At 43.0% G+C, this 24,885-nt stretch overlaps 1 protein-coding gene across 5 annotated transcripts; it reads left to right on the top strand.

The window, feature by feature from the left end:
* The first annotated feature begins 6,304 nt into the window (after nt 1–6,304).
* LOC115164514 (phytanoyl-CoA hydroxylase-interacting protein) lies at nt 6,305–14,587 on the top strand. Of its 5 annotated transcripts, XM_029717071.1 has the most exons (6): nt 6,902–7,176; nt 10,033–10,111; nt 11,177–11,353; nt 12,989–13,163; nt 13,316–13,433; nt 13,515–14,587. In XM_029717071.1, exons 3-6 carry the CDS (start codon nt 11,186–11,188, stop codon nt 14,056–14,058), a joined length of 1,005 nt encoding a protein of 334 aa, XP_029572931.1. In that variant the 5' UTR covers nt 6,902–7,176; nt 10,033–10,111; nt 11,177–11,185; the 3' UTR covers nt 14,059–14,587. The 5 variants fall into 5 exon arrangements, with proteins under 5 accessions (XP_029572928.1, XP_029572927.1, XP_029572931.1 ...); XM_029717068.1 differs by lacking the exons at nt 6,902–7,176; nt 10,033–10,111 and adding an exon at nt 6,305–6,850; XM_029717067.1 differs by lacking the exons at nt 6,902–7,176; nt 10,033–10,111 and adding an exon at nt 6,305–6,850 and having other exon boundaries at nt 11,174–11,353.
* The last annotated feature ends 10,298 nt before the right edge of the window (nt 14,588–24,885 follow it).

The following is a 24,885-nucleotide window of genomic DNA, read 5'->3' as shown; positions in this document are numbered from 1 at the left end:
TTTTTATAGACTGAGTCACTGGTGCTTCCTGCTTTAATTTTTGCTTGTAAATAGGATTCAGGAGGATAGACTTGTAGTCAGATTTACCAAATGGAGGGCGAGGGAGAGCTTTGTACGCGTCTCTGTGTGTGGAGTACAGGTGATCTAGAATTTCCTTCCCTCTGGTTGCACATTTATTATGTTCATAGAAATTTGGTAGAACCTATTTAAGTTTCCCTGCATTAAAGTCTCCGGCCACTAGAAGCGCCGCCTCTGGGTGAGTGGTTTCCTGTTTGCTTATTTCCTAATACAGCTGACTGAATGCGGTCTTAGTGCCAGCATCTGCCTGTGGTAGTAAATAAACAGCCACGAAAAGTATAGCTGAAAACTCTCTAGGCAAGTAGTGTGGCCTGCAATTTATGACAATATACTATACTTTAGGCGAGCAAAATCTAGAGACTTCCTCAGATTTCGTGCACCAGCTATTGTTTTCAAATATGCACAGTCCGCCCCCCTTCGTCTTGCTGTTCTATCTTACCGGTGCAGCGTATGTCCCGCTAGCTGAATATTCATGTTGTCATTCAGCCACGATTCTGTGAAACATAGGATATTACAGTTTTTGATGTACCGTTGGTAGGATATTTGTGATCGTACCTCGTCTAATTTATTGTCCAATGATTACACGTTGGCGAGTACTAATGACGGTAACGGCAGCTTTCCCACTCGCCTTCTGCGGGGCCTCACGAGGCATCCTGCTCTGTGTCCCCTTTACCTGCGTTTCTTCCTCTTGCAAATAACGGGGATGTTGGCCCTGTCGGGTGTTTGGAGAATGTCCTGTGCGTCTTGCTTGTTGAAGAAAAAATCATTGTCTAATCCGAGGTGAGTGATCGCTGTCCTGATATCTAGAAGCTATTTTTTGACATAAGATACGGTTGCAGAAGCATAATGTACAAAATAAGTTACAAATAACATGAAAAAAAACACATAATAGCACATTTGGTTGTGCGCCCGTAAAACGGCTGCTATTTCTTCCAGCGCCATTTTACCGCGTGTGGGTGTGGGTTCGATTAAAGACTCAAAATGGCTAGAAACAAAGAACTTTGTTCTGAAACTCGTTAGTCTATTCTTGTTCTGAGAAATGAAGGCTATTCCATGTGAGAAATTGCCCAGAAACTGAAGAAGTCATACAAAACTGTGTACTACTCCCTTCACAGAACAGCGCAAACTGGCTCTAACCAGAATAGAAAGAGGAGTGGGAGGCCCCGTTGCACAACTGAGCAAGAGGACAAGTACATTAGAGTGTCTAGTTTGAGAAACAGACACCTCACATGTCCTCAACTGGCAACTTCATTAAATAGTACCCGCAAAACACCAGTCTCAAAACACCAGTCTCAATGTCAGCAGTGAAGAGGCGCATTTGACCCCTCCTGTTTATTAGCTATGCATAGTCACTTTACCTACATGTGCATATTACCTCGACTAACTCTGTACCGGCACCCCCTGTATATAGCCTCATTACTGTTATTTTAACGTTGATCTGTTATTTATTTTTTACTTCAGTTTATTTTTTGTAAATACTTTCTTAACACGTATTTTTCTTTAAACCGCATTGTTGGTTAAAGGCTTGTAAGTAAGCATTTCAATGTAAGGTCTACACATGTTGTATTCAGCGCATGTGACAACTACAATTTGAATTGATTTGATATATATACAGTATGTTGGATATGATACCTGTTAGATATTGGGGGCTTTGTGGGATGTGCTTTTGCATGTTATTGCTGTAAGATGGAGTTAGCTTGCATGCTCTTATTGTAATGGTCACATTAACTCCCTGCCCTATTCAGTTATTTCGTGATCGTATGAAGTACGATCACATCTGTTACGCTGGTGCCGAGACCAGTCTTTGCTGGACATCTGTTACACCCACTCCCAAGTGGGCTGGGACCCAGCAGAATCGCACTAATACACCCAGTCTCTCAATTCTCCATAATAACACTAATGCCTCCAATAGTAGGTAATTCCTATTAGATTATATTCAATACAGACAGGGAATCTGAGCATCCTACAATTCTGACAGGTTGAGGGTCCTCCACTCACTGGAGGGCAGCTACTATTGTCAACAGTTGAACTGAGTATACAGACAGTTAATCTGTTAGTCTTCAACATAGGCCTATCTATCTCCACATCAAGTTCAGGAATGTAAACGCTCGCTCCTGTACGACAACTATCTGGGTGCTTGGAGCCATCTGTAAAAATCTGTAAAAAAACGCTCAAAGCTGCGTCAGTCGTCGCCAAAAGTTTTGAGAATGACACAAATATTAATTTTCACAAAGTCTGCCACAGTTTGTATGATGGCAATTTGCATATACTCCAGAATGTTATAAAGAGTGATCAGATGAATTGCAATTAATTGCAAAGTCCCTCTTTGCCATGCAAATGAACTGAATCCCAAAAAAACATTTCCACTGCATTTCAGCCCTGCCACAAAAGGACCAGCTGACATCATGTCAGTGATTCTCTCATTTACACAGGTGTGAGTGTTGACGAGGACAAAGCTGGAGATCACTCTGTCATGCTGATTGAGTTTGAATAACAGACTGGAAGCTTCAAAAGGAGGGTGGCGCTTGGAATCATTGTTGTTCCTCTGTCAACTATGGTTACCTGGAAGGAAACACGTGCCGTCATCATTGCTTTGCACAAAAAGTGCTTCACAGGCAAGGATATTGCTGCCAGTAAGATTGCACCTAAATCAAGCATTTATCGGATCATCACGAACTTCAAGGAGAGCGGTTCAATTGTTGTGAAGAAGGCTTCAGGGCGTCCAAGAAAGTCCAGCAAGCGCCAGGACGTCTCCTAAAGTTGATTCAGCTGCGGGATTGGGGCACCACCAGTACAGAGCTTGCTCAGGAATGGCAGCAGGCAGGTGTGAGTGCATCTGCACGCACAGTGAGGCGAAGACTTTTGGAGGATGGCCTGGTGTCAAGAAGGGCAGCAAAGAAGCCACTTCTCTCCAGGAAAAACATCAGGGACAGACTGATATTCTGCAAAAGGTACAGGGATTGGACTGCTGAGAACTGGGGTAAAGTCATTTTCTCTGATGAATCCCCTTTCCGATTGTTTGGGGCATCCGGAAAAAAGCTTGTCTGGAGAAGACAAGGTGAGCGCTACCATCAGCCCTGTGTCATGCCAACAGTAAAGCATCCTGAGACCATTCATGTGTGAGGTTGCTTCTCAGCTAAGGGAGTGGGCTCACTCACAATTTTGCCTAAGAACACAGCCATGAATAAAGAATGGTACCAACACATCCTCCGAGAGCAACTTCTCCCAACCATCCAGGAACAGTTTGGTGACGAACAATGCCTTTTCCAGCATGATGGAGCACCTTGCCATAAGGCAAAAGTGATAACTAAGTGGCTCGGGGAACAAAACATCGATATTTTGGGTCCATGGCCAAGAAACTCCCCAGACCTTAATCCCATTGAGAACTTGTGGTCAAGCCTCAAGAGGCAGGTGGAAAAACAAAACCCCACAAATTCTGACAAACTCCAAGCATTGATTATGCAAGAATGGGCTGCCATTAGTCAGGATGTGGCCCAGAAGTTAATTGACAGCATGCCAGCGCAGATTGCAGAGGTCTTGAAAAAGAAGGGTCAATACTGCAAATATTGACTCTTTGCATCAACTTCATGTAATTGTCAATAAAAGCCTTTGACACTTATGAAATGCTTGTAATTATACTTCAGTATTCCATAGTAACATCTGACAAAAATATCTAAAGACACTGAAGCAGCAAACTTGGTGAAAATTAATATTTGTGTCATTTTTAAAACTTTTGGCCACGACTGTACCAATGTAATTGTCAACCAGTCCCCCTGCAGTATATCACTCACTTCTGAGCAGTCTTTTTATTTCACATGGGTTAGATCAACAGGATCTAGGCGTGCGCTGGATTTCCTCGTGCTGCACCTTTCGTGTTGTGCATAGAGGTGTGTGTAGCCTACTGTACAATCATCTGGTAAGCCTAATTCAATGGATACAACATGGCTATATACATTTACACAGCCATAGATCAATATACTATTTATAAACAAACTATTTGTTTTTTATTTGGTGTGTTATTTTTATATTGTTTATGAATTGCATGAAAACATAATAATAACCTGACAAGCATACTACTACATTTGCAGTCGGCTTTTCCCAGCTGACAACAAACATTCCCACAACTTTAGAGAACATTCCTTTTCGAGTCTCATTTGGTCATTAACTATCATTTCCAGGAGACCATTCCCTTAATGTCAAATAGAACTTACCCAGAACGTGGGACCATGTTCTCAGAACTTAAGATATTAATGTTCTAGACACGGGAATGGGAATGTTGCAAGAACATTCATGTGTCCAGTTTTTTGTGGGTTAAGAGAATATTCCATCAACATATCACCAAACATACACAGAACATAATATATTAACATTCTAGACACATTTCATGGGAACATTGCAAGAACATTTATATGTCCAAAGACAAATTCATTACACATCAGGTCTTGTTATGGTTGCCAAGCAAGGCTCTGATTGGTGAACCACTGATCCATTCATAGCTCTTTGTCTGTTGGCAAGGTTAAGGATACTCATACAGTGCTTTCAACATACTGTGCTTTCAACCTATATACACTGTATTTGACATAGATAATTACATCATGCATGTATACAGTAATTATTATTCAGCATGTCATCACCTGGGATTTGAACTCACAAACCTTTTGGTTCACTGTCCACCTATCTTCCTGCTACGCCACCAAGGCCATATCAGGTATCAGTTTATCTGACTGTTCTCATCATTGATTTTATTGACTTAATTCAGTAAATGAAGGGCTTTCTCTATTTGTCTAATGTTAGTCTGGCATATTAACCTGTTTCAATGATACTCCTGACTCACTATGATCAATCAAATATTTGATTTTTACAGAGCTGAGATTTACTAAAGTGCATTCACCCTATTGCTTCACCTATAAAGTGCCTAGGGAGGAGGGTTTATGGTTTCTTCTGACCAAGGCACTAACTATACTAGCCCAATAAGCACATGCCCTAAATACATCAGTTCTTGCGACAGTGGTTGGGTGTTGTTCATTGGTGCTGATGGCCTGGGTTTGAGACCCGCTAGGGGAGTCACTTTGCTCTCGGCACTTGTGAAGATTTGAAACAACTTGATAGGTGTAAGCAATAGGGTGAATGATCTTTGAAGTAAATCTCAGCTCTGTTAAAAGGATTCAGACATTGCCAACAGACAAAAAGAGTTATGAATGGATCAGCAGATCACCATTCAGGGCCTTGATAGGCTTGGCAACATTAACAAGGCGTGATGTGTACGGTCATTTTTGGGGGGGAGAGAACGCTTCTTTGGGACCATCAGGCAACGTCCTGACAACTGATACACAGAAATATTCTTGCAACGTTCACATAAAAAATGTGTCTAGAACATTAATATCTTATTTTCTGAGAACATGGCAACCATGTTCTGTTTATGTTTGGTGGGACGTTGATGGAACATTCTCCTAACCCTCAGAAACTGGACACATTAATGATCTTGCAACGTCCCACGAAACGTGTCTAGAACATTAATATTGTATATTCTGACAACATGGCAACCATGTTCTAGATAAGTCCTGCTTGACATTAAGGGAATGTCCTCCTAACTTTAACACCAAAACATGTACAACAAATAAACTGGACACTCAAACATTAAGGGAATATTCCAGGTAACATTTTCTTTCCCTATAATCCTTAGCGGGGATGTAGCTACAAAATGAACAAATAAAATGTTCTTGGCTCAGCTGAATTAGTTGTTAGGTGTACCTGCTGTCCCTGCCACCTCCATCTTGCCCTTGCATGGCTGCCTGGCATGTCTAATGATGGATGATTGTATTTTAATTACATTTTGATGGAATCAGTGAACTGTGGCTGGCTCGCCCTATAAAAAACCCTGGTGCTAGGTAATAACTCAGGGGGTATCTCTGAAGACAATGCTCCAGCAAACAGAGTATTCAGTCACCAATGCCCTAGAGAGGATGAACAGATTTTATGAATGTACAACATGCACTAGATCACCTCACCCAAGGCTGTCTACACAGCTTTTTCCACATGCCCTTTTGTCCTATGTCGTCTTTATGATTCAATGACCACATGTGTTATTTAAGCCTCAGATTACCAGAAAATATAGGCCAGCGCCTGCAGCAATATGAGTCTTTTCATTTTATTTAATCAAACAATTAGGTTGCTCTTTTCACTTACATCAGGACTGACAAACATTTTTTATTGTGCGCAGGCACATTGCTATCATCAATAATCATTTGATTTGCAGGCATCCAGTACCAGTCTCTTCCTGTCCCATCGATGGACAAGGGTGGATGTCCTGTGGAGGATGCCCATATGGTGTAGCATATTGTGAGCTACATGCATCCTCAGCACCATCTCCTGAAAGTATGGCAATGGCAATGGGAGCATTGGAATCCTCTGATATCCAGTACGAGTCAGGAGACACTCTTTTCACAGGACCTTGATACAGCTACGACCTTACCTGATTTTTGTAGCAGGTTAAGAGAGCATTTTCGCTAACCCTAAACCTTTTCCTAACCTTAACCTAATTCTCCTAACCTGCTACGTTAATTCCCCTAACCTGCTGCATAAGTTCTCCTAACCTGCTACAAAAAAGTAACTTCCGGTCGTAGCTGTATCAGTGTAGTAGGATGTAGGATGATTTCTCCGACTGTCAGCTAATACTGTCTGCTACATAATGCTGCTGTCCCATGATTAGGAGCATGCTGGTCAGTGATGTGTAGTTCTGTTACCATTTGTCAGCAAGTTCCTGCTAATGTGGGTGAGTAACAATTGCTCAAGCACCTCAGTTACAAATCTCTTGTTTGTGTTCTCAGCATCAGCAGTTGCTCCACTTTAGGCGATGCAGCTGTACAGCAGGCAAGTAAACATCCTTCTCAGAACCCAGCTAGGGGAGGAGGAGAATAGAGAGAGAGGGGAGCATGTGAGGTAAAGAGAGAGTGAGGTAGAGAAAGGAGACAGAGAGGAAGAGCGAGCACGAGGAGAGAAAGAGAAGAGAAGGAGAAGGAAAGAGAGTGAGAGTGTTCATTTCACTTCCTAATCGGTTTTCCTGGGGATCTATCATCGACTGCAGAAGAAAAGAAAGAGGTATGATAGAATAGATTTCTCCACTTATCTTCTCTGGTTAAGGACCTATTGCACTTTTTACAAAGACACTTATTCACCACACAGAGGTAAGGCTATATATTTCCCTCTAACTATTTTTGAGTCAGTCTCCAACAGCTATTGTTGAGCCATCGTAAGCAGAATTACAGTATATTTGTTTATATAATGGAAATTGCATAGTCTATTTTTCCATGCTTATTACCAGGGCATTCTCCAGGTACTGTTTGGCACTATGTAGATTCATTGATCCACTGATAATGTGAGTGAGGTTAGTACTAGAATGCTTGTTTGAATTTCTTATTATTGAGGTATAAGGAATCCTCATATTATGCTATCAGGCATATCTTGGAAATGGCTATTTGTCAGCGTTATAATGTCTAGTCAATGAACTCAGCTGTGGTACAGGTATTTAGAATTTAAGAAAATGTTGTTCTGTTCGCATTGCAGGTGTGATTATCATCAGCCCATTAGTGGAGACCTGACTATGACTGCCAGTGTCATTGATAACCTGCCTGAAATTTGGATTAAACAGTCAATCGCGACAAAGATTTGAGAGATTACAAAAACCACTGTGTAAATAGGATCCTATTTGAGAAAATGTAGTTCTGTTCGCAATGCAGGTGTGATTATCATCAGCCCATTAGTGGAGATCTGACTATGACTGCCAGTGTCATTAATAACCTGCCTGAAATTTGGATTAAACAGTCAATCACAATCACGAACAAGCTTTGAGAGATTACAAGATCCACTGCGTAAATACGATCCTTTTTGTTGATAAGATAATGATTACCACAATTACCACACGATGATTACCACACAGTGATTAACACACAGGGATTCAGTGTAGAGTAGATCATATGGTGTAGACAGAGGATACAATTCATTTGAGATCATACGTTCCCTCTTCCATATGATCTGATCCAGAGCAGAACGCACGCTTCACTTGCCAGTCCATCGCTTCACTTCCTCAACCTCAGTCAACTGACTGTCACTTATGTATGACACTCTCCCTTATAGGACGCATTATCTGACTTTTATCTAGTAGAAAAATGTCTCGCAGGCATGGAGCTGCTTTCTGTGCATACACTATTCAGTGTATTTTTATATTTAACCTTTATTTAACTAGGCAAGTCAGTTAAGAACAAATTCTTATTTACAATGACGGCCTAGGAACAGTGGGTTAACTGCCTTGTTCAGGGGCAAAACAACAGATTTTTACCTTGTCAGCTCGGGGATTCAATCCACCAACCTTTCGGTTACTGACCCAACGCTCTAACCACTGGGCTACCTGCCACCCCTATATGCAGCAGCATTCATCACAACACTGTCATAGCACAGTGGTAAAAGGGTTATTTGGCTGTCCCCAAGGGAGAACCCTTTGAAGAACCCTTTTTGGGTCCATGTAGAACCCTTTCACCAGAGAGTTCTACATGGAACCCAAAAGAGGTCTACCTGGAACCAAAAAGGGTTCTCCAATGGGGACAGTCAAAGAAACCTTTTGGAAGAATGAGTAATATGCCCTTTGCAGTTCCCTCTGTGAACACATTACAGCTTTACATAACAAAGTGAGCAAAACTGTAAAATGTGTTACTATCAAAGATCAGAGGCCAAAATATGAATTTTCACATTCAATTGCTTTACCCCATAATGCAGTTGATCTACGTAAAGCTCAATAGTCTGTTTTCTTCTTACAAATTTAATTAGCTGATTTATGGCCAATTAGATTTGTAGTGGACTCACAGTGCCATGAATGCTCTCTCACTGTTTGCATACTGATAAATAATTAAGAGTGCATGGAGGACAATTTAAATTATGTGGGGAACTTGCGTTTGAACTGTGTTCAGATATATTCAGTTAGAAAGTAGTACAAGCACGACTCGCGATTATGAGGCTTTGACGGTTGTCCTATGAGAATCTCTTTTTGCCCTAAATGCTGTGTGTGGAAGGAGAGGAGCAGGCAGCAGCTGGGTAACACAGGAGACCCAGGGAGGGAATGTGTGTGGTGCCACAACCAGCTTCCCCAGCCCCGTGTAAACGAGATAGCTCAGACGTTTCACAGCTCTGTGGCTTTAATGAGCTGCCGCGCTGCAGCATGTCCATCATGAGGTGGACCAGAACATAACATCTCTCCAGGCCACATACAGTACACAGATGCAGTACAGCACCACCCATCATGTTCACCCATGTGTGACACAGCCAACCTAACACAAACCACACACTCCATCTCTCCACCATCCGTTCACTGTAACATCCACTCTCACTAATACACAAGCAGCACACAATATAGCAGAGATACTGGCTGTACAACTTACTGTTTATTGCTAGCAGCATACTGCTGAGCATCTAACTGTTACAGCATATGTTATGTGTGTTTGGGCTTATAATCGGGGAATGGGCCATATGTTATGTGTGTTTGGGCTTATAATCGGGGAATGGGCCATATGTTGTGTGTGTTTGGGCTTATAATCGGGGAATGGGCCATATGTTGTGTGTGTTTGGGCTTATAATCGGGGAATGGGCAATATGTTATGTGTGTTTGGGTTTATAATCGGGAAATGGGTCATATGTTATGCGTGTTTGGGTTTATAATCGGGGAATGGGCCATATGATGTGTGGTGCAAAGCTGTTGGCATTATGAAATGGGAGACAAATAGTACATGGAAGGTCATGAAGGATGAGAGGGATATTGAAAAGAGCTATATTGTATTATAAGCAATATTGGCAATTAAAAAAATAAAAATAATTATACAATGATAATTCCTCTCAGGAATGACAGAGAGTAAAAACGGCAAGACTAAACAAGTTGATGCCTCCCATGCCTGTCTTTCATACTCACAGGAGGCAGGAACGGAGAGGAAGATGCATTCCTTCCCCCTGGAAGGCACATCCATGGCATCATCAATTCAGGAAAGGGAAGGTGACAGCTAATCAAACACAATAGGCTGACCCACAGATTACACACACTCCAGTCTTCAAGGCTATGTGCACCAGCCTGGATCCCCTGGCTGTTATTGGCAAATAAATAAGACCATAGATAACCTTATGGTGTTACGTCTCACTTTTTCTATTTATCCCGACACTTCAGATGCCATGAAACTGGCTAGAGATTTTCCCTGAGCTGCACTCTTTCTGCTTACTCAGCTTTCATAGTGCTCTGAAGACCATTGGAAATAAATTAAATCAAAGATGATTAACAGGACTTATGAGTCAGATTTAATTGAACTTTCCTTAAGGAAAACTCTATGACAGTAGGAGCATTTCCTCAGATTTGCAGATTAGGAAAATTAGGTGATGTGAAGCTAGAGGACAGAGTGAACACAGGAGTCAAATCTGCCTGGTTGCCAGGAGACTGCCGTTGGTGGATTATGAAATAAGTCTCAATGCTTTACACTTTCCCAGGCATGAACAGGGACTTGACAAATTGTAACTAATCCAACAGTCGATACAGCCAAGCTGTGTGACATCTTGTTTCATCCATTAGTACTAAAAGTCCCTTGGAGATCAAGCAAAGAAAAAGGCAAAGGTTTTCATTTGGACAAGGTTGTCTAAGTAAGAGAAACCACTGCACTGCCCCTTGTGCCCCCCCTACTGCTGGTCAGATGTATTCATTTGAATGATAGGTATGACGTGCAATGAATAGATTGTTTTTTAGGTCGAAATGCCAAATAAACATGGTTGATTTTTAAGGTTTCGGGAAAAGTGCAGTGAATAGTGCCACTTTTTAGGATGTCAATATAAATTCATGTATTTATGGTTGTTTGTAATTTTGTCCTGCCTTTTAATCATTATATGTGGTATTGTTTTTACCACCGAGGACCACTTTGGAAACAAGCAATTGAATTACAACTTTTAAGTGATATCCTCTGGGTGTACATTGTACATTTTGTTGTATATGTCTGTTACCCAAAATAAATTCAATAAAATAAAAAAAAATCCAATCTGATCCCATCATATGACCCTCCTTTCTCTTCTTGTTCAGCAGCTAACAACAATGGAGACAGCCCTTTCCACCCCCAATAATATCCAGATATGTGAGGTGACCTGCGATTCCTTCCGCATCGCCTGGGACATGACCCCTGAGGATACTGCCAGGGCCACACACTTCTTCATAGACCTGAGCCGCAAAGAGGGCGGGGATCCCAACCGCTTCAAACACAGGGTGTGTCTGACAGACTGTCACTGCTTTTCCCCCTCATAAACCTCCCCAGGCCCCCCAGCCGTCCCCCTTGACTCAATGACTATTACTCTTTCCACCGATAGTGACTCTGACTCCCGCTGTCTAGATCCATGTTCTTTACTTCTCATCACAGGAGGCTGGGGAGAACGGCTCATAATAATGGCTGGAATGGAGTGAATGGAATGGTATCAAACACATCACATGTGTGATGTTTTTGTTACCATTCACGCCGTTCAAGCCATTACTATGAGCCTGTCCTCCCCAATTAAGGTGCCACCAACCGCTTGTGTTCTAATTCCTCCATTTCCTGTTCTCCAATAATAGACATTTCACTGCAACGTGATGTAATATGTTTTGATATAACCCAAGATAGCCAAGCATGAGACTGTCTATGCAGAACAATAGATAAAAGCCTGGTAATGAGTGTATCTGACTCTGCAGCAGTTACAACCCAGAGAGCAGTGTTAGTGCCCTTTAAGTCACTTCCAGTGGAGGAGAATGAGAATCTTGTGCTGCAAAACAGCTTTGGGCAAGTGACTCATGGGCACATTCGTTTTTTTTTTGAATGGCCAAAAAACGGACAAAGCCTAAAAACTACAGCTCTGTTCTCTTTACTATGAACTGTGATTTCATTCCAGACCAGTCACTGAACTGATTTTCTGTATACTACCCATTTGTTTCTTCATTTTCTTTCTCTCGGGATCATGTTGTGAGTCCAAAAATATAGACCTAGCTAATTGCAATCAGTATTTGAAATACAAGAATGATTGAAATAGAAAATTAAGTGGCCATTTGTTATTTACAATGGGATCCTTCCAAACAGACTGCAATTATGCACTACAACATTTACTGTCGAGTCATTTAGCAGACGCTCTTATCCAGAGTGACTTACAGTAGGGAGTGCATTTATTTGAATACTTTTTTCGTACTGGTCCCCCGTGGGAATCGAACCCACAACCCTGGCACCATACTCTGCCAACTGAGCTACATGGGACTACAACAGATTCAATCTGCTACTAAAACAGATTCAATCTGTTTACTGTTAGAAGGGCCTTGGGCTATTACTTGAGGTTGGCTCTTATCGTAATACCCATGAAATAGAAAGTTATGACAGAGGGAGAATTTGAATAATTGAAATGAAAGATGTCATGCTCAGTCATTCCTAAACCTTTCTTACATCAACCCTACTCTATCCACACATTAATAGAATCTTCCAATGCCTTTATAAAAGCCCCTGACTGATGTTCTACAGAGCTGTTCAGGGTTGTGCTGCACTTGATTGGAAGTGTGTTTCTATCACTTGGAAATCAAAGCAACACAAACAAACTTGCACCAGGGTGGTTGCCATGGTTATGTGGGCCCTGTGAGCTTGTTTTAATTAGCTGTGCTTCTTAGAGGCCCTGGCCAAAACAAAGCCACTAATTTGGTTAGATCTACAGTAGCTTAACTAGACCAGTTTGTACCAGAATATGCTAAAGAAATGTATAATCCATGAGTGTGTTTACATAAAACATTTAGACATACTGCCAATCCTATTTTTACCTCTGAAACGCTGTATTCTAGCAATTCAACTGATGAGTCACTTGAATTAACATGTATCCCTGTTTCACCCATCAGGATGTGCCCACCAAACTGGTGGCCAAGGCAGTGCCTTTACCCATGGCAGTGAGAGGTCATTGGTTCCTGAGCCCACGGACAGAGTACTGTGTTGCTGTGCAGACTGCAGTGAGACAGGCAGACGGAGAGTACCTGGTGTCTGAATGGAGCCAGGTGGTTGAGTTCTGCACAGGGGGTATGTCATAGAAGTACATCGATTTCTATAGCAGGACATTTACCAATGTAATGCAGGCCTTATGACCTGCTGTAGAGTATTGATTCAATTGAATATGCCTACAAAGGATTTGAACTAGGAACTTCATAACTGACTGTTTTTGTATGGAACAGATTATGCCATGGACCACCTCAAACAGCTCCTTGGTAAAGCACAGGGTTCTGCTGGAAGATTGCTGCGGTTCTCTGTGTTCTATCGCAACCAGCACCCTGACTACTTCCACTATGTCAGGTCAGTACTATACTCTGTAAATACACGTATAGGGATGTACTTGTGAAGTTCAATAACAAAATGTTTCTCTTTTTCTGTTAGAACTGAGTGTGGGGGGCTGATGCGCCCAGCCCTGAAAGACAATAGTGGAAGTCACGGCTCCCCTATCAACAGCAAACTGCAGGGAGTCTTCCTCAGCTGCAACACTGAGTTTGACACAGGTCTTCCTCCAAACGACTCCCCCTACGGCCCCCTTCGTTTCCAGATCCCGGCCGGGAACCTGCTGAATCCCAACACCAATCTTTACTTTGCTGACTTCTACTGTATGTACACAGCCTATCACTATGTGGTGTTGGTACTGGCCCCTTCTGGCTCAGAGGGGGATAACTTCTGCCGTAGTAGTCTCCCCCTGCTGGACCTGACTGCCAACCCCTTCCTGACATACATCCCCCCCCAGAGGCAGGGAGAAGACTCTCTGTTCTGCCACGCCAGTGATGTCATCCTGGAGGTGCTCTACACAGAGCCGCTGTATCTGGAGCAGGGCAGTGTGCTGGAGATCAGTGGCCACCACCAGATGAGCCAGACCACGGCCAACGCCAAGAAGGACCCCAGCTGCAAGGTGTGCAACATCAGTGTGGGCCGCTGAGAGAACTGACTGGACTGACAGGGTTTAGAGAACAGTGAGGATGTATATCGCCATCGTTGCAACAACAACAAAAAATTACTAGAGAAATGGGCTGAGTGATTTAATCCATCTAGTATTGTAAGGACAGTAACACAACTGGGACAGCCCATCTCTTGGGGTATGTGCATGCTGCTTCCCCCATCCCTCCCCGTCACTACTAGAATTGCAAATCTCCATGTATCATCAATCACCACATGTAAATATGTCTTTAGGACAAGTGGACTAAAAGGGCCACCTGTATTAGCTCCTCCACTGCTGGAGAAAGCTGAGATGTACACATTGTATTTGTCAAATAACATTACGTAAGATATACATTTCTGTCTTCTCCTTCCAGTACATGTTGGTCTTAGAGGTTTCCAAGATGTCTCATACCTAAAAACACACTGTCAATTTCATTTCTATTTGAAAACTTTCAAACATGATGTTATTCCGTTAAATCTCATGATAAGTGAATAATAAAGATTTGAATTGACTGTAGGATGTCATTTGGTAAACCAATGCCCTCAACGAATGTGTCATGATTCCTGTGATAGTCACACAGTAGCTGTAAATCATGTACACGGGGACCCATTCTCAGTGGTCAGGATGTCCAGTCACAGCTTGCCCTTGTCATCTTTCCTTTTGTCTTATAGTCGATAAGTAATGATATGTCTCTGGCTGTCGAGATCAATGGAAGCATAACTCATTAGAAACAATGCCTGCTCCCTATAGTGTCTGATAACAGGCTTTAGTCATGTGGGCACCAGAGAATACAATACTGGGATAAGATTAGCTCACACTCACTCTCCTTTGAGGGATCTACACTGAACAAAAATATAGACACAACAATTCCAACTATTTTACTGAGTTACAGTTCATATAAGAAAATCAGTCAACTGAAATAAATTCATTAGGCCCTAATCTATGGATTTCACATGACTGGGCAGGGGCGCAGCCATGGACATAAGCCCACCCACTTGGGAGACTGGCCTACCTACTGGAGAGCAAGGCCCAGCCAATCAGAATTCGTTTTCCCCACAAAAGGGCTTTATTACAGATATAAATACTCCTCACGTTTCATCAGCTGTCAGGGTGGCTGGTCTCAGACGATCCCACAGGTGAAGAAGCTGGATGTGAAGGTCCTGTGCTGGCGTGGTTACACGTGGTCTGCGGTTCTGAGGCCGATTGGACGTAATGCCAAATTCTCTAAAATGACTTTGGAGGTGGTATATGGTAGAAAAATGAACATTTAATTCTCTGGCAACAGCTCTGGTAGACATTCCTGCAGTCAGCATGCCAATTGCACACTCCCTAAAAACTTGAGACATCTGTGACATTGTGTTGTGGGACAAAACTTCACATTTTAGAGTGGCCTTTTATTGTCCCCAGCACAAGGTGCACCTGTGTAATAATGATCACGCTGTTTAATCAGCTTCTTGACATGCCACACCTGTCAGGTGGATGGATTATCTTGGCAAAGGGGAAATGCTCACTAACAGGGATGTAAATTAATTTCTGGGATCTTTTATTTCCCTTCAGGAAACATGGGACCAACACTTTACATGTTGCGTTTATATTTTTGTTCGGTATAATTTCTTCACTTCAGTATTCCATGATGTACTCAGGATATCAAAGATTTCTGGGATATCCTGTCTACAGCTGTCACATGGACACTGAAACTGGCTGTCAGACAACCGTAAGTAAGTGTTTATGAGGCACTATTTCTTGGTTAAAACCTGGCAGTTACTCAACACTGTTACTCAACACTTGGTCAGAGAGGAAGTGCACTGCACACTGACAGAAGTATAGAAGACTGTCGAGAATCTCAGGCTTTCCCTCCAGCCATATTGTAAATATTACAAATCATTTTAGCTTTCGGTGAGCATGTTTGAAACTGAATAACCAGACACATCTACAATTTCCTAATGACTATTCTATCCTAATTACTCTTCTTCCAGAACGCAATTTACAGAGCAAGCAGTGCAACCAATGAAAAATATGAAAAACAGAACAATAGTTTATTTTAGCTGATGAGAACAGGTCTTTCACATTTTATCATATTACAGTTCGCCTCAGATGAACTTAGTGAAGATGAGGGTCTAAGCATAAAATGTTACGGTGAAGTTCAGTGTAGCCTAGTGCAGTCTTTCTGTTGTCCAGATTATGCCCCACAGCGTGCCTCAGGCTTGTTAGAGACAAACATGCTGTAGTTCTGTCCATTGCTATTGTCCCAGAATGGGGTGCTGTACTCGTCAGGTAGATAAAACAAAGAATTTGATCTTCTCATCGAGCATGGGCAGGGTGATGTCAAATTCAAAGATGTCTGTGTCAGGTCCACCATAGCGCTCCTTCAGGAAAGCACAGGGCACGTCTTGTTGGCTGTGCTAAGAGTCAAAGGTGATGCGGATTCACACAGCCTTCAGGAAGCTCTGGTTCTTCACACTGCAGTTCCCCAGGAGAACCATGCCCTCCCTCAGCCTGGCACGGAAACACTGGAAGTCTGCAGAGGGCTGTGGGAAGCCCAGTCGCAGCCTGCTCTCCTCAATAGATTTGCTGACAGTGCAGCTAGAACCACCCTGTGTCGTGTTGCGCCGCCTATCTGGGCGTGATGACCGTGGGTACATCCACTCCACCATTTAATATAATATGTTGGCTGCTGTTAGGGACAACCCTTAGAGTCAGTGAAAATCACAAGCTTTCTCTTAGCCTTGACTTCATCCTCACCACTCTACATTCAGAGGCACAGGTCTGTCTGGGGTAAGTGCTGTAGGTCTTAGCCTGCTCTGGGAGAGTTGCTCTGGCACAGGGGGCTCTGATGTAGGGTCTCAGGTGCTTCAGAGAGGATGCACAGAACAGCTGGCACAGTGGTGGACACTGGCTCCAGCACAGCCTTACGGCCATGTCCAGAGGACCCAACATCTGTGATACCCTTTGAAGGATAAAGATGAAGGTCAATAAGCAAAGAACAATCTTCTACAGCTTACTGATAAATCACATGCATCATGATCATATAGCCATTCTTACGTTGTACAGGCCATCATCTGTTGTTTTTGGGATATCTTCTGTAGTAAGAAGATCATAAAGGCATAGACTTCAGCTTGAATGACACTCTAGAAAATAGGGGAAACACTGCATTGAGTCTCAGAGATACATAGCCTAAGACATTGATCTGCATGGACATATCGGTTCTAGTATTTGCTAACATATACAGTATGTCAAGACTACAATGCAATTAGAAAAACTGTTTTATGGAACAGCCTTGGACCTCTATATGGTGAGTTACAACAAGACTTGTCTCGCTATCAAAAGAACATTTGACCAGTAACTGCAACAGTCAACTTAAAAACACTAACTTACAGTTTATTTGAAAAACTTGAAATCATCCTGTTGTTGTTACCTTTTCCTTCTCTCTTTACTGGTGCTGAACTAGTACGCACCTAGTATCAGTAGTGTCTGCGTTATATACCTCCTTAATCATCATGACATCTGGTGTATCCCACCTTTCCTACTCTCCTGACCAATGAAGTTAACCTTACTCATCATTCTTAGCCAATAGTGATGGGTTTTATGACATTTCTTTCCTCATTCCATAGGTAGCCTACAATTTCTACATGGTAGCACTCTAAGCCTGTCAATAACAGGCACATTTTATTTTGTGTGAGGAGTTACTTAATTTGGTCCTTACTACTATTCATAACACTGGATGTTATTTACACCAATCACCTCTTCTACTCAGACCTAAATTGGAACAAGTCTTAGGAGTCATTACTCAGCCCAAAACCTAACAATAAAAACACATAAAAGCATACAAATACAAAAATGGTCAAGCACAGACTATGAATAAAAGTCAGTCTGAGTATGAGGCTGCAGAGAGATATTGATTGTTGCTGATGGGGTGTTGAAGCTCGAGGAGCTTTCAGAAATTCAAACCTCCACTGATATTGTGGAAACAGTTCCAATAATCCTGGCCTCTATTCCTGGCCATGGTGATCGACCCGTGGTTCCACCAAGACCTGGGCCAGTGGGCCCAGGTCCAAGCTTTCCTCTGCCAGTGAACTCTTCAAACTCCCCCCCCCCCCCCACTGTCCCTCCTCCTCTAGGATGCCAGTAGTCAGCAGGGACCAGCTGAGACATATCATGTCACATAACACTTTCCACACCTGATTTTCAGAACATATACTGCTCAAAAAAATAAAGGGAACACTTAAACAACACATCCTAGATCTGAATGAAAGAAATAATGTTATTAAATACTTTTTTCTTTACATAGTTGAATGTGCTGACAACAAAATCACACACAAATAATCAATGGAAATCCAATTTATCAACCCATGAAGGTCTGGATTTGGAGTCACACTCAAAATTAAAGTGGAAAACCACACTACAGGCTGATCCAACTTTGATGTAATGTCCTTAAAACAAGTCAAAATTAGGCTCAGTAGTGTGTGTGGCCTCCACGTGCCTGTATGACCTCCCTACAATGCCTGGGCATGCTCCTGATGAGGTGGCGGATGGTCTCCTGAGGGATCTCCTCCCAGACCTGGACTAAAGCATCCGCCAACTCCTGGACAGTCTGTGGTGCAACGTGGCGTTGGTGGATGGAGCGAGACATGATGTCCCAGATGTGGTCAATTGGATTCAGGTCTGGGGAACGGGCGGGCCAGTCCATAGCATCAATGCCTTCCTCTTGCAGGAACTGCTGACACACTCCAGCCACATGAGGTCTAGCATTGTCTTGCATTAGGAGGAACCCAGGGCCAACCGCACCAGCATATGGTCTCACAAGGGGTCTGAGGATCTCATCTCGGTACCTAATGGCAGTCAGGCTACCTCTGGCGAGCACATGGAGGGCTGTGTGGCCCCCCAAAAGAAATGCCACCCCACACCATGACTGACCCACCGCCAAACCGGTCATGCTGGAGGATGTTGCAGGCAGCAGAACGTTCTCCATGGCGTCTCCAGACTCTGTCACGTCTGTCACGTGCTCAGTGTGAACCTGCTTTCATCTGTGAAGAGCACAGGGCGCCAGTGGCGAATTTGCCAATCTTGGTGTTCTCTGGCAAATGCCAAACGTCCTGCACGGTGTTGGGCTGTAAGCACAACCCCCACCTGTGGACGTCGGGCCCTCATACCACCCTCATGGAGTCTGTTTCTGACCGTTTGAGCAGACACATGCACATTTGTGGCCTGCTGGAGGTCATTTTGCAGGGCTCTGGCAGTGCTCCTCCTGCTCCTCCTTGCACAAACGTGGAGGTAGCAGTCCTGCTGCTGGGTTGTTGCCCTCCTACGACCTCCTCCACGTCTCCTGATGTACTGGCCTGTCTCCTGGTAGCGCCTCCATGCTCTGGACACTACGCTGACAGACAGAGCAAACCTTCTTGCCACAGCTCGCATTGATGTGCCATCCTGGATGAGCTGCACTACCTGAGCCACTTGTGTGGGTTGTAGACTCCGTCTCATGCTACCACTAGAGTGAAAGCACCGCCAGCATTCAAAAGTGACCAAAACATTAGCCAGGAAGCATAGGAACTGAGAAGTGGTCTGTGGTCCCCACCTGCAGAACCACTCCTTTATTGGGGGTGTCTTGCTAATTGCCTATAATTTCCACCTGTTGTCTATTCCATTTGCACAACAGCATGTGAAATGTATTGTCAATCAGTGTTGCTTCCTAAGTGGACAGTTTGATTTCACAGAAGTGTGATTGACTTGGAGTTACATTGTGTTGTTTAAAACCTCTTTGGTATAGGGGGCAGTATTGAGAATTTTTGGAAAAAATATGTTCCCATTTTTAACTGCCTCCTACACCAACTCAGAAGCTAGAATATGCATATTATTGTTCAGGTTTGGATAGAAAACACTCTGAATTTTCTAAAACTGTTTGAATGGTGTCTGTGAGTATAACAGAACTCCTATGGCAGGCAAAAACCTGACAAGGCTTCAAGCAGGAAGTACCCTGTCTGACAAGGAGTCGTGCGTCTTACCTCTTTTTATTGAAAAGTAAGGATCTTAGCTGTAACGTGACAATTCCCAGGGCTCCAATAGGCTCTCAGAGCCCGCGAAATAACTGAAGGTTTACGAGGGAACCTCAGGTTGAAATATATTATCGCCTTTTGTAAGTGGATGCTCGGAGGACCTTTCAATGATGCGCGTGCATGAGTCGCTTCTGAGGAGAAATTTTATTCGGCTGTTTAGGCTCAATGCATACTCCCGGTCGGAATATTAACACTTCTCTATGACATAAATGGCATAAAAATTGGTTTTAAACAGCGGTTGACATGCTTCGAAGTACGGTAATGGAATATTTAGACATTTTTGACACGCCAATGCGCCATGCGCGACACCGCGAAGAAGCATTCTAGAACTCACGAACAAAACGTCGCTGTTGGAACATAACGATGGATTATTTGGGACCAAACCAACATTTGTTATTGAAGTAGAAGTCCTGGCAGTGTATTCTGATGAAGAACAAGCAAGGTAAGAACATTTTTCTTATAGGAAATGTGATTTTGGTGGATGCTGACCTGGGTGGGTATCTAAATAGCTAGCCCTGTAATGCCGGGCTATGTACTTAGATTATTGCAAAATGTGCTTCATCCGAAAAGCTATTTTAAAATCGGACATATCGAGTGCATAGAGGAGTAATGTATCTATAATTCTTAAAATAATTGTTATGCTTTTTGTGAACGTTTATCGTGAGTAATTTAGCAAACTGTTAGTAAATTCAACGGAAGTTTGCCGGGGGTTATGCGTTTTCTGAACGTCACATGCTAATGCAAAAAGCTGTTTTTTGATATAAATATGAACTTGATTGAACAGACATCCATGTATTGTATAACACAATGTCCTAGGTGTGTCATCTGATGAAGATCATCAAAGGTTAGTGCTGCATTTAGATATGGTTTGGGTTTATGTGACATGATATGCTAGCTTGAAAAATGGCTGTGTGATTATTTCTGGCTGGGTACTCTGCTGACATAATCTAATGTTTTGCTTTTGTTGTAAAGCCTTTTTGAAATCGGACAGTGGGGTTAGATTAACGAGATTCTTGTCTTTAAATAGCTGTGAAATAGTCATATGTTTGAGAAATTGAAGTTATAGCATTTCTAACGATTCAAAAATCGCGCCACTGGATTGAAGTGGCTGTTACGTAGGTGGGACGAAATCGTCCCACATAGCCCAGAGAGGTTTTAAGTGTTCCCTTTATTTTTTTGAGCAGTGTATTTACATGTCAAAGAAAACTAGGTCACCTACAGTTTCTCTGTTCAACAGACAACAATATGTTGACAACATAACATTGTATGTTTTTCTAATTTACTGCACATTCATAACATACCAGTGTTCTACTATCCACAGGGTACTGTTCTATATCTATTATTGACTGGGAAACAAAGTATGAATGCATATGCTATCAGTGGTGAACTACACTGAGTGTACAAAAAATGAGGAACACCTGCTCTTTCCATGACATAGACTGACCAGGTGAATCCAGGTGAAAGCTATGATCCCTTATTGATGTCACCTGTTGAATCCACTTCAATCAGTGTAGATGAAGGGGAGGAGACAGGTTAAAGAAGGATATGTATGTCTTGAGACATTATTTATTATTCAGAGTGTAAATGGGCAAGACAAAAGGCTTAAGAACTGCAACACTCCTGGGTTTTTCACGCTCAACAGTTTCCCGTGTGTATCACAAATGGTCCACCACCAAAAGGGCATCCAGCCAACTTGACACAACTGTGGGAAGAATTGGAGTCCACATGGGCCAACTTTTGACACCTTGTAGAGTCCATGCCTTGAAGAATTGATGCTGTTCTAAGAGAAAAAGGGAGTGCAACTCAATATTAGGATGATGTTTTTAATGTTTTGTACTCTGTATAGTGCAACTACACTGCACTATAAGGATGATTGAATGTTAAAGGAGATGTGTATAGGGTAAACTTTCTCCAATCATCTATTCCTGGTGCTCCCAATTACATGAAAGAAAAATACAATAAGCATGAAAAATATCCTGTGCTAAAACTCCTTAAATAACAAAGAAATGCTGGAGAACACCCCATTTCCTTGGGCCGTACCTGGACTTAGACCCAGTGATGTTGTGGTGCCTGGAGAAGTGAGTATACTCTAATTTTGCTAAAAATGTCCCGATGAAGGACAGGCCTAGCGCAGAGCCTGTCTCACCTCTCTGAGGAGGTTCCCATTGCTTGAAAGGCAGCCACAGTGTGTCCTTTATTTAAAGGGGGAGATCAAGCTGATCCTAACTGTTGTAGGCCAAATTCTATTTTGCCCTGTTTATCAAACGTGTTGGAAAAACTTGAAAGCCAGTCAGTTGATTATTGTCTTGACGTCTATAGTATTTTCTCTGGTATGCATTCTGGTTTCCACTCAGGTTATGGATGTGGCATTGCAACCTTAAAGGTCCTAAATTATCTCACCATTGCCATTTATTCTAAGCAATGTTATGCTGCTATTTTTATTGACTTGGCCGAAGCTTTTGATATGGTAGGGCATTGTATTCTTGTGGGCCGGCTAAGGAGTATTGGTGTCTCTGATGGGTCTTTGGTCTGGTTTGCTAACTATCTCTCTCAAAGAGTCCAGCGTATAAAGTCAGAACATCTGCTGTCTCAGCCACTGCCTGTCACCCACGGAGCACCCCAAGGCTCGATCCTATGCCCTACGCTCTTCTCAATTTACGTCAACAACATAGCTCAGGAAGTAGGAAGCTCTCTCATCCATTTACATGCAGATGATAGTCTTATACTCAGCTGGCCCCTTCCCGGATTTTGTGTTAAATGACTACAACAAAGCTTTTTTGGTGTCGAACAAGCTTTCTCTGCCCTTACCCTTGTTCTGAGCACTTCCAAAACAAAGGTCTTGTGGTTTGGGAAGAAGAATTAACCCTCTCCCCACCAGTGTGATTACTACCTCTGAGGGTTTAGAGCTTGAGGTAGCCACCTCATACAAGTACTTGGGAGTATGGCTAGACGGTACACTGTCATTCTATTCATGCTAAGGTTAATCTAGACTTGGTTTCCTCTATTGTAATCGCTCCTCTTTCACTCCAGCTGCCGAACGAACCCTGATTCAGATGACCATCCTACCCATGCTAGATTACGGAAATGTAATTTATAGATCGGCAGGAAAGGGTGCTCTAGAACAGCTAGATGTTCTTTACCATTTGGCCATCAGATTTGTCACCAATGCTCCTTATAGGACACATCACTGCACTCTATACTCCTCAGTAAACTGGTCATCTCTGTATACCTGTCGCAAGACCCCCTGGTTGATGCTTATTTATAAAATCCTCTTAGGCCTCACTCCCCCCTATCTGAGATGCCTACTGCAGCCCTCATCCTCTACATACAACACCCATTCTGCCAGTCACATTGTTAAAGGTCCCCAAAGCTCACACATCCCTGGGTTGCTCCTCTTTTCAGTTCGTTTCAGCTAACTACTGGCACGAGCTGCAAAAAAACACTCAAACTGGACCGTTTTATATCCATCTCTTCATTCAAAGACTCAATCATGGACACTCTTACCGACAGTTGTGGCTGATTCGTGTGATGCATTGTTGTCTCTACCTTCTTGCCCTTTGTGCTGTTGTCTGTGCCCAATAATGTTTTTTTTTTACCATGTTTTGTGCTGCTGCCATGTTGTGTTGCTACCGTGTTGTTGTCATGTTGTTGTTTTTTTTTTTTATCCCAGTCCCCGTAGGAAGCCTTTTGCCTTTTCGTAGGCCGTCATTCTAAATAAGTATTTGTTCTTAACTGACTTGCCTAGGTAAATAAGATAAATAAAAAAAGGCTCCCAGTGACACAACATGAATGACCTAAAAGCTGTGCTGCGCATTAGGCTAATAAACTCAGCAAAAAAAGAAATGTCCCTTTTTCAGGAACCCTGTCTTCAAAGATTATTTGTAAAAATCCAAATAACTTCACAGATCTTCATTGTAAAGGGTTTAAACACTGTTGCCCATGCTTGTTTAATGAACCATAAACAATTAATGATCATGAACCTGTGGAACGGTTGTTAAGACACTAACAGCTTACAGACGGTAGGCAATTAAGGTCACAGTTATGAAAATTTAGGACACTGAAGAGGACTTTCTACTGACTCTGAAAAACACCAAAAGGAAGATGCCCAGGGTCCCTGCTCATCTGCGTGAACGTTCCTTAGGCATGCTGCAAGGAGGCATGAGGACTGCAGATGTGGCCAGGGCAATAAATTGCAATGTCTGTACTGTGAGACGCCTAAGACGGCGCTATAGGGAGACAGGACGGACAGCTGATCGTCCTCGCAGTGGCAGACCATGTGTAACAACACCTGCACAGGATCGGCACATCCAAACATCACACCTGTGGGACAGGATGGCAACAACAACTGCCCGAGTTACACCAGGAACGCACAATCCCTCCATCAGTGCTCAGACTGTCCGCAAAAGGCTGAGAGAGGCTGGACTGAGGGCTTGTAGGCCTGTAAGGCAGGTCCTCACCAGACATCACAGGCAACTACGTTGCCTATGGGCACAACCCACCATCGCTGGACCAGACAGCACTGGCAAAAAGTGCTCTTCACTGACGAGTCACGTTTTTGTCTCACCAGGGGTGATGATCGGATTCGCATTTATCGTCGAAGGAATGAGCGTTACACCGAGGCCTGTACTCTGGAGCGGGATCGATTTGGAGGTGGAGGGTCCGTCATGGTCTGGGGTGGTGTGTCACAGCATCATAGGACTGAGCTTGTTGTCATTGCAGGCAATCTCAACGCTGTGCGTTACAGAGAAGACATCCTCTTCCCTCATGTGGTACCCTT

This window comes from Salmo trutta, chromosome 27 (genome assembly GCF_901001165.1).
Source record: "Salmo trutta chromosome 27, fSalTru1.1, whole genome shotgun sequence".
Lineage (NCBI taxonomy): Eukaryota > Metazoa > Chordata > Actinopteri > Salmoniformes > Salmonidae > Salmo > Salmo trutta.
This window is presented reverse-complemented; position numbering and strand designations above follow the sequence as displayed.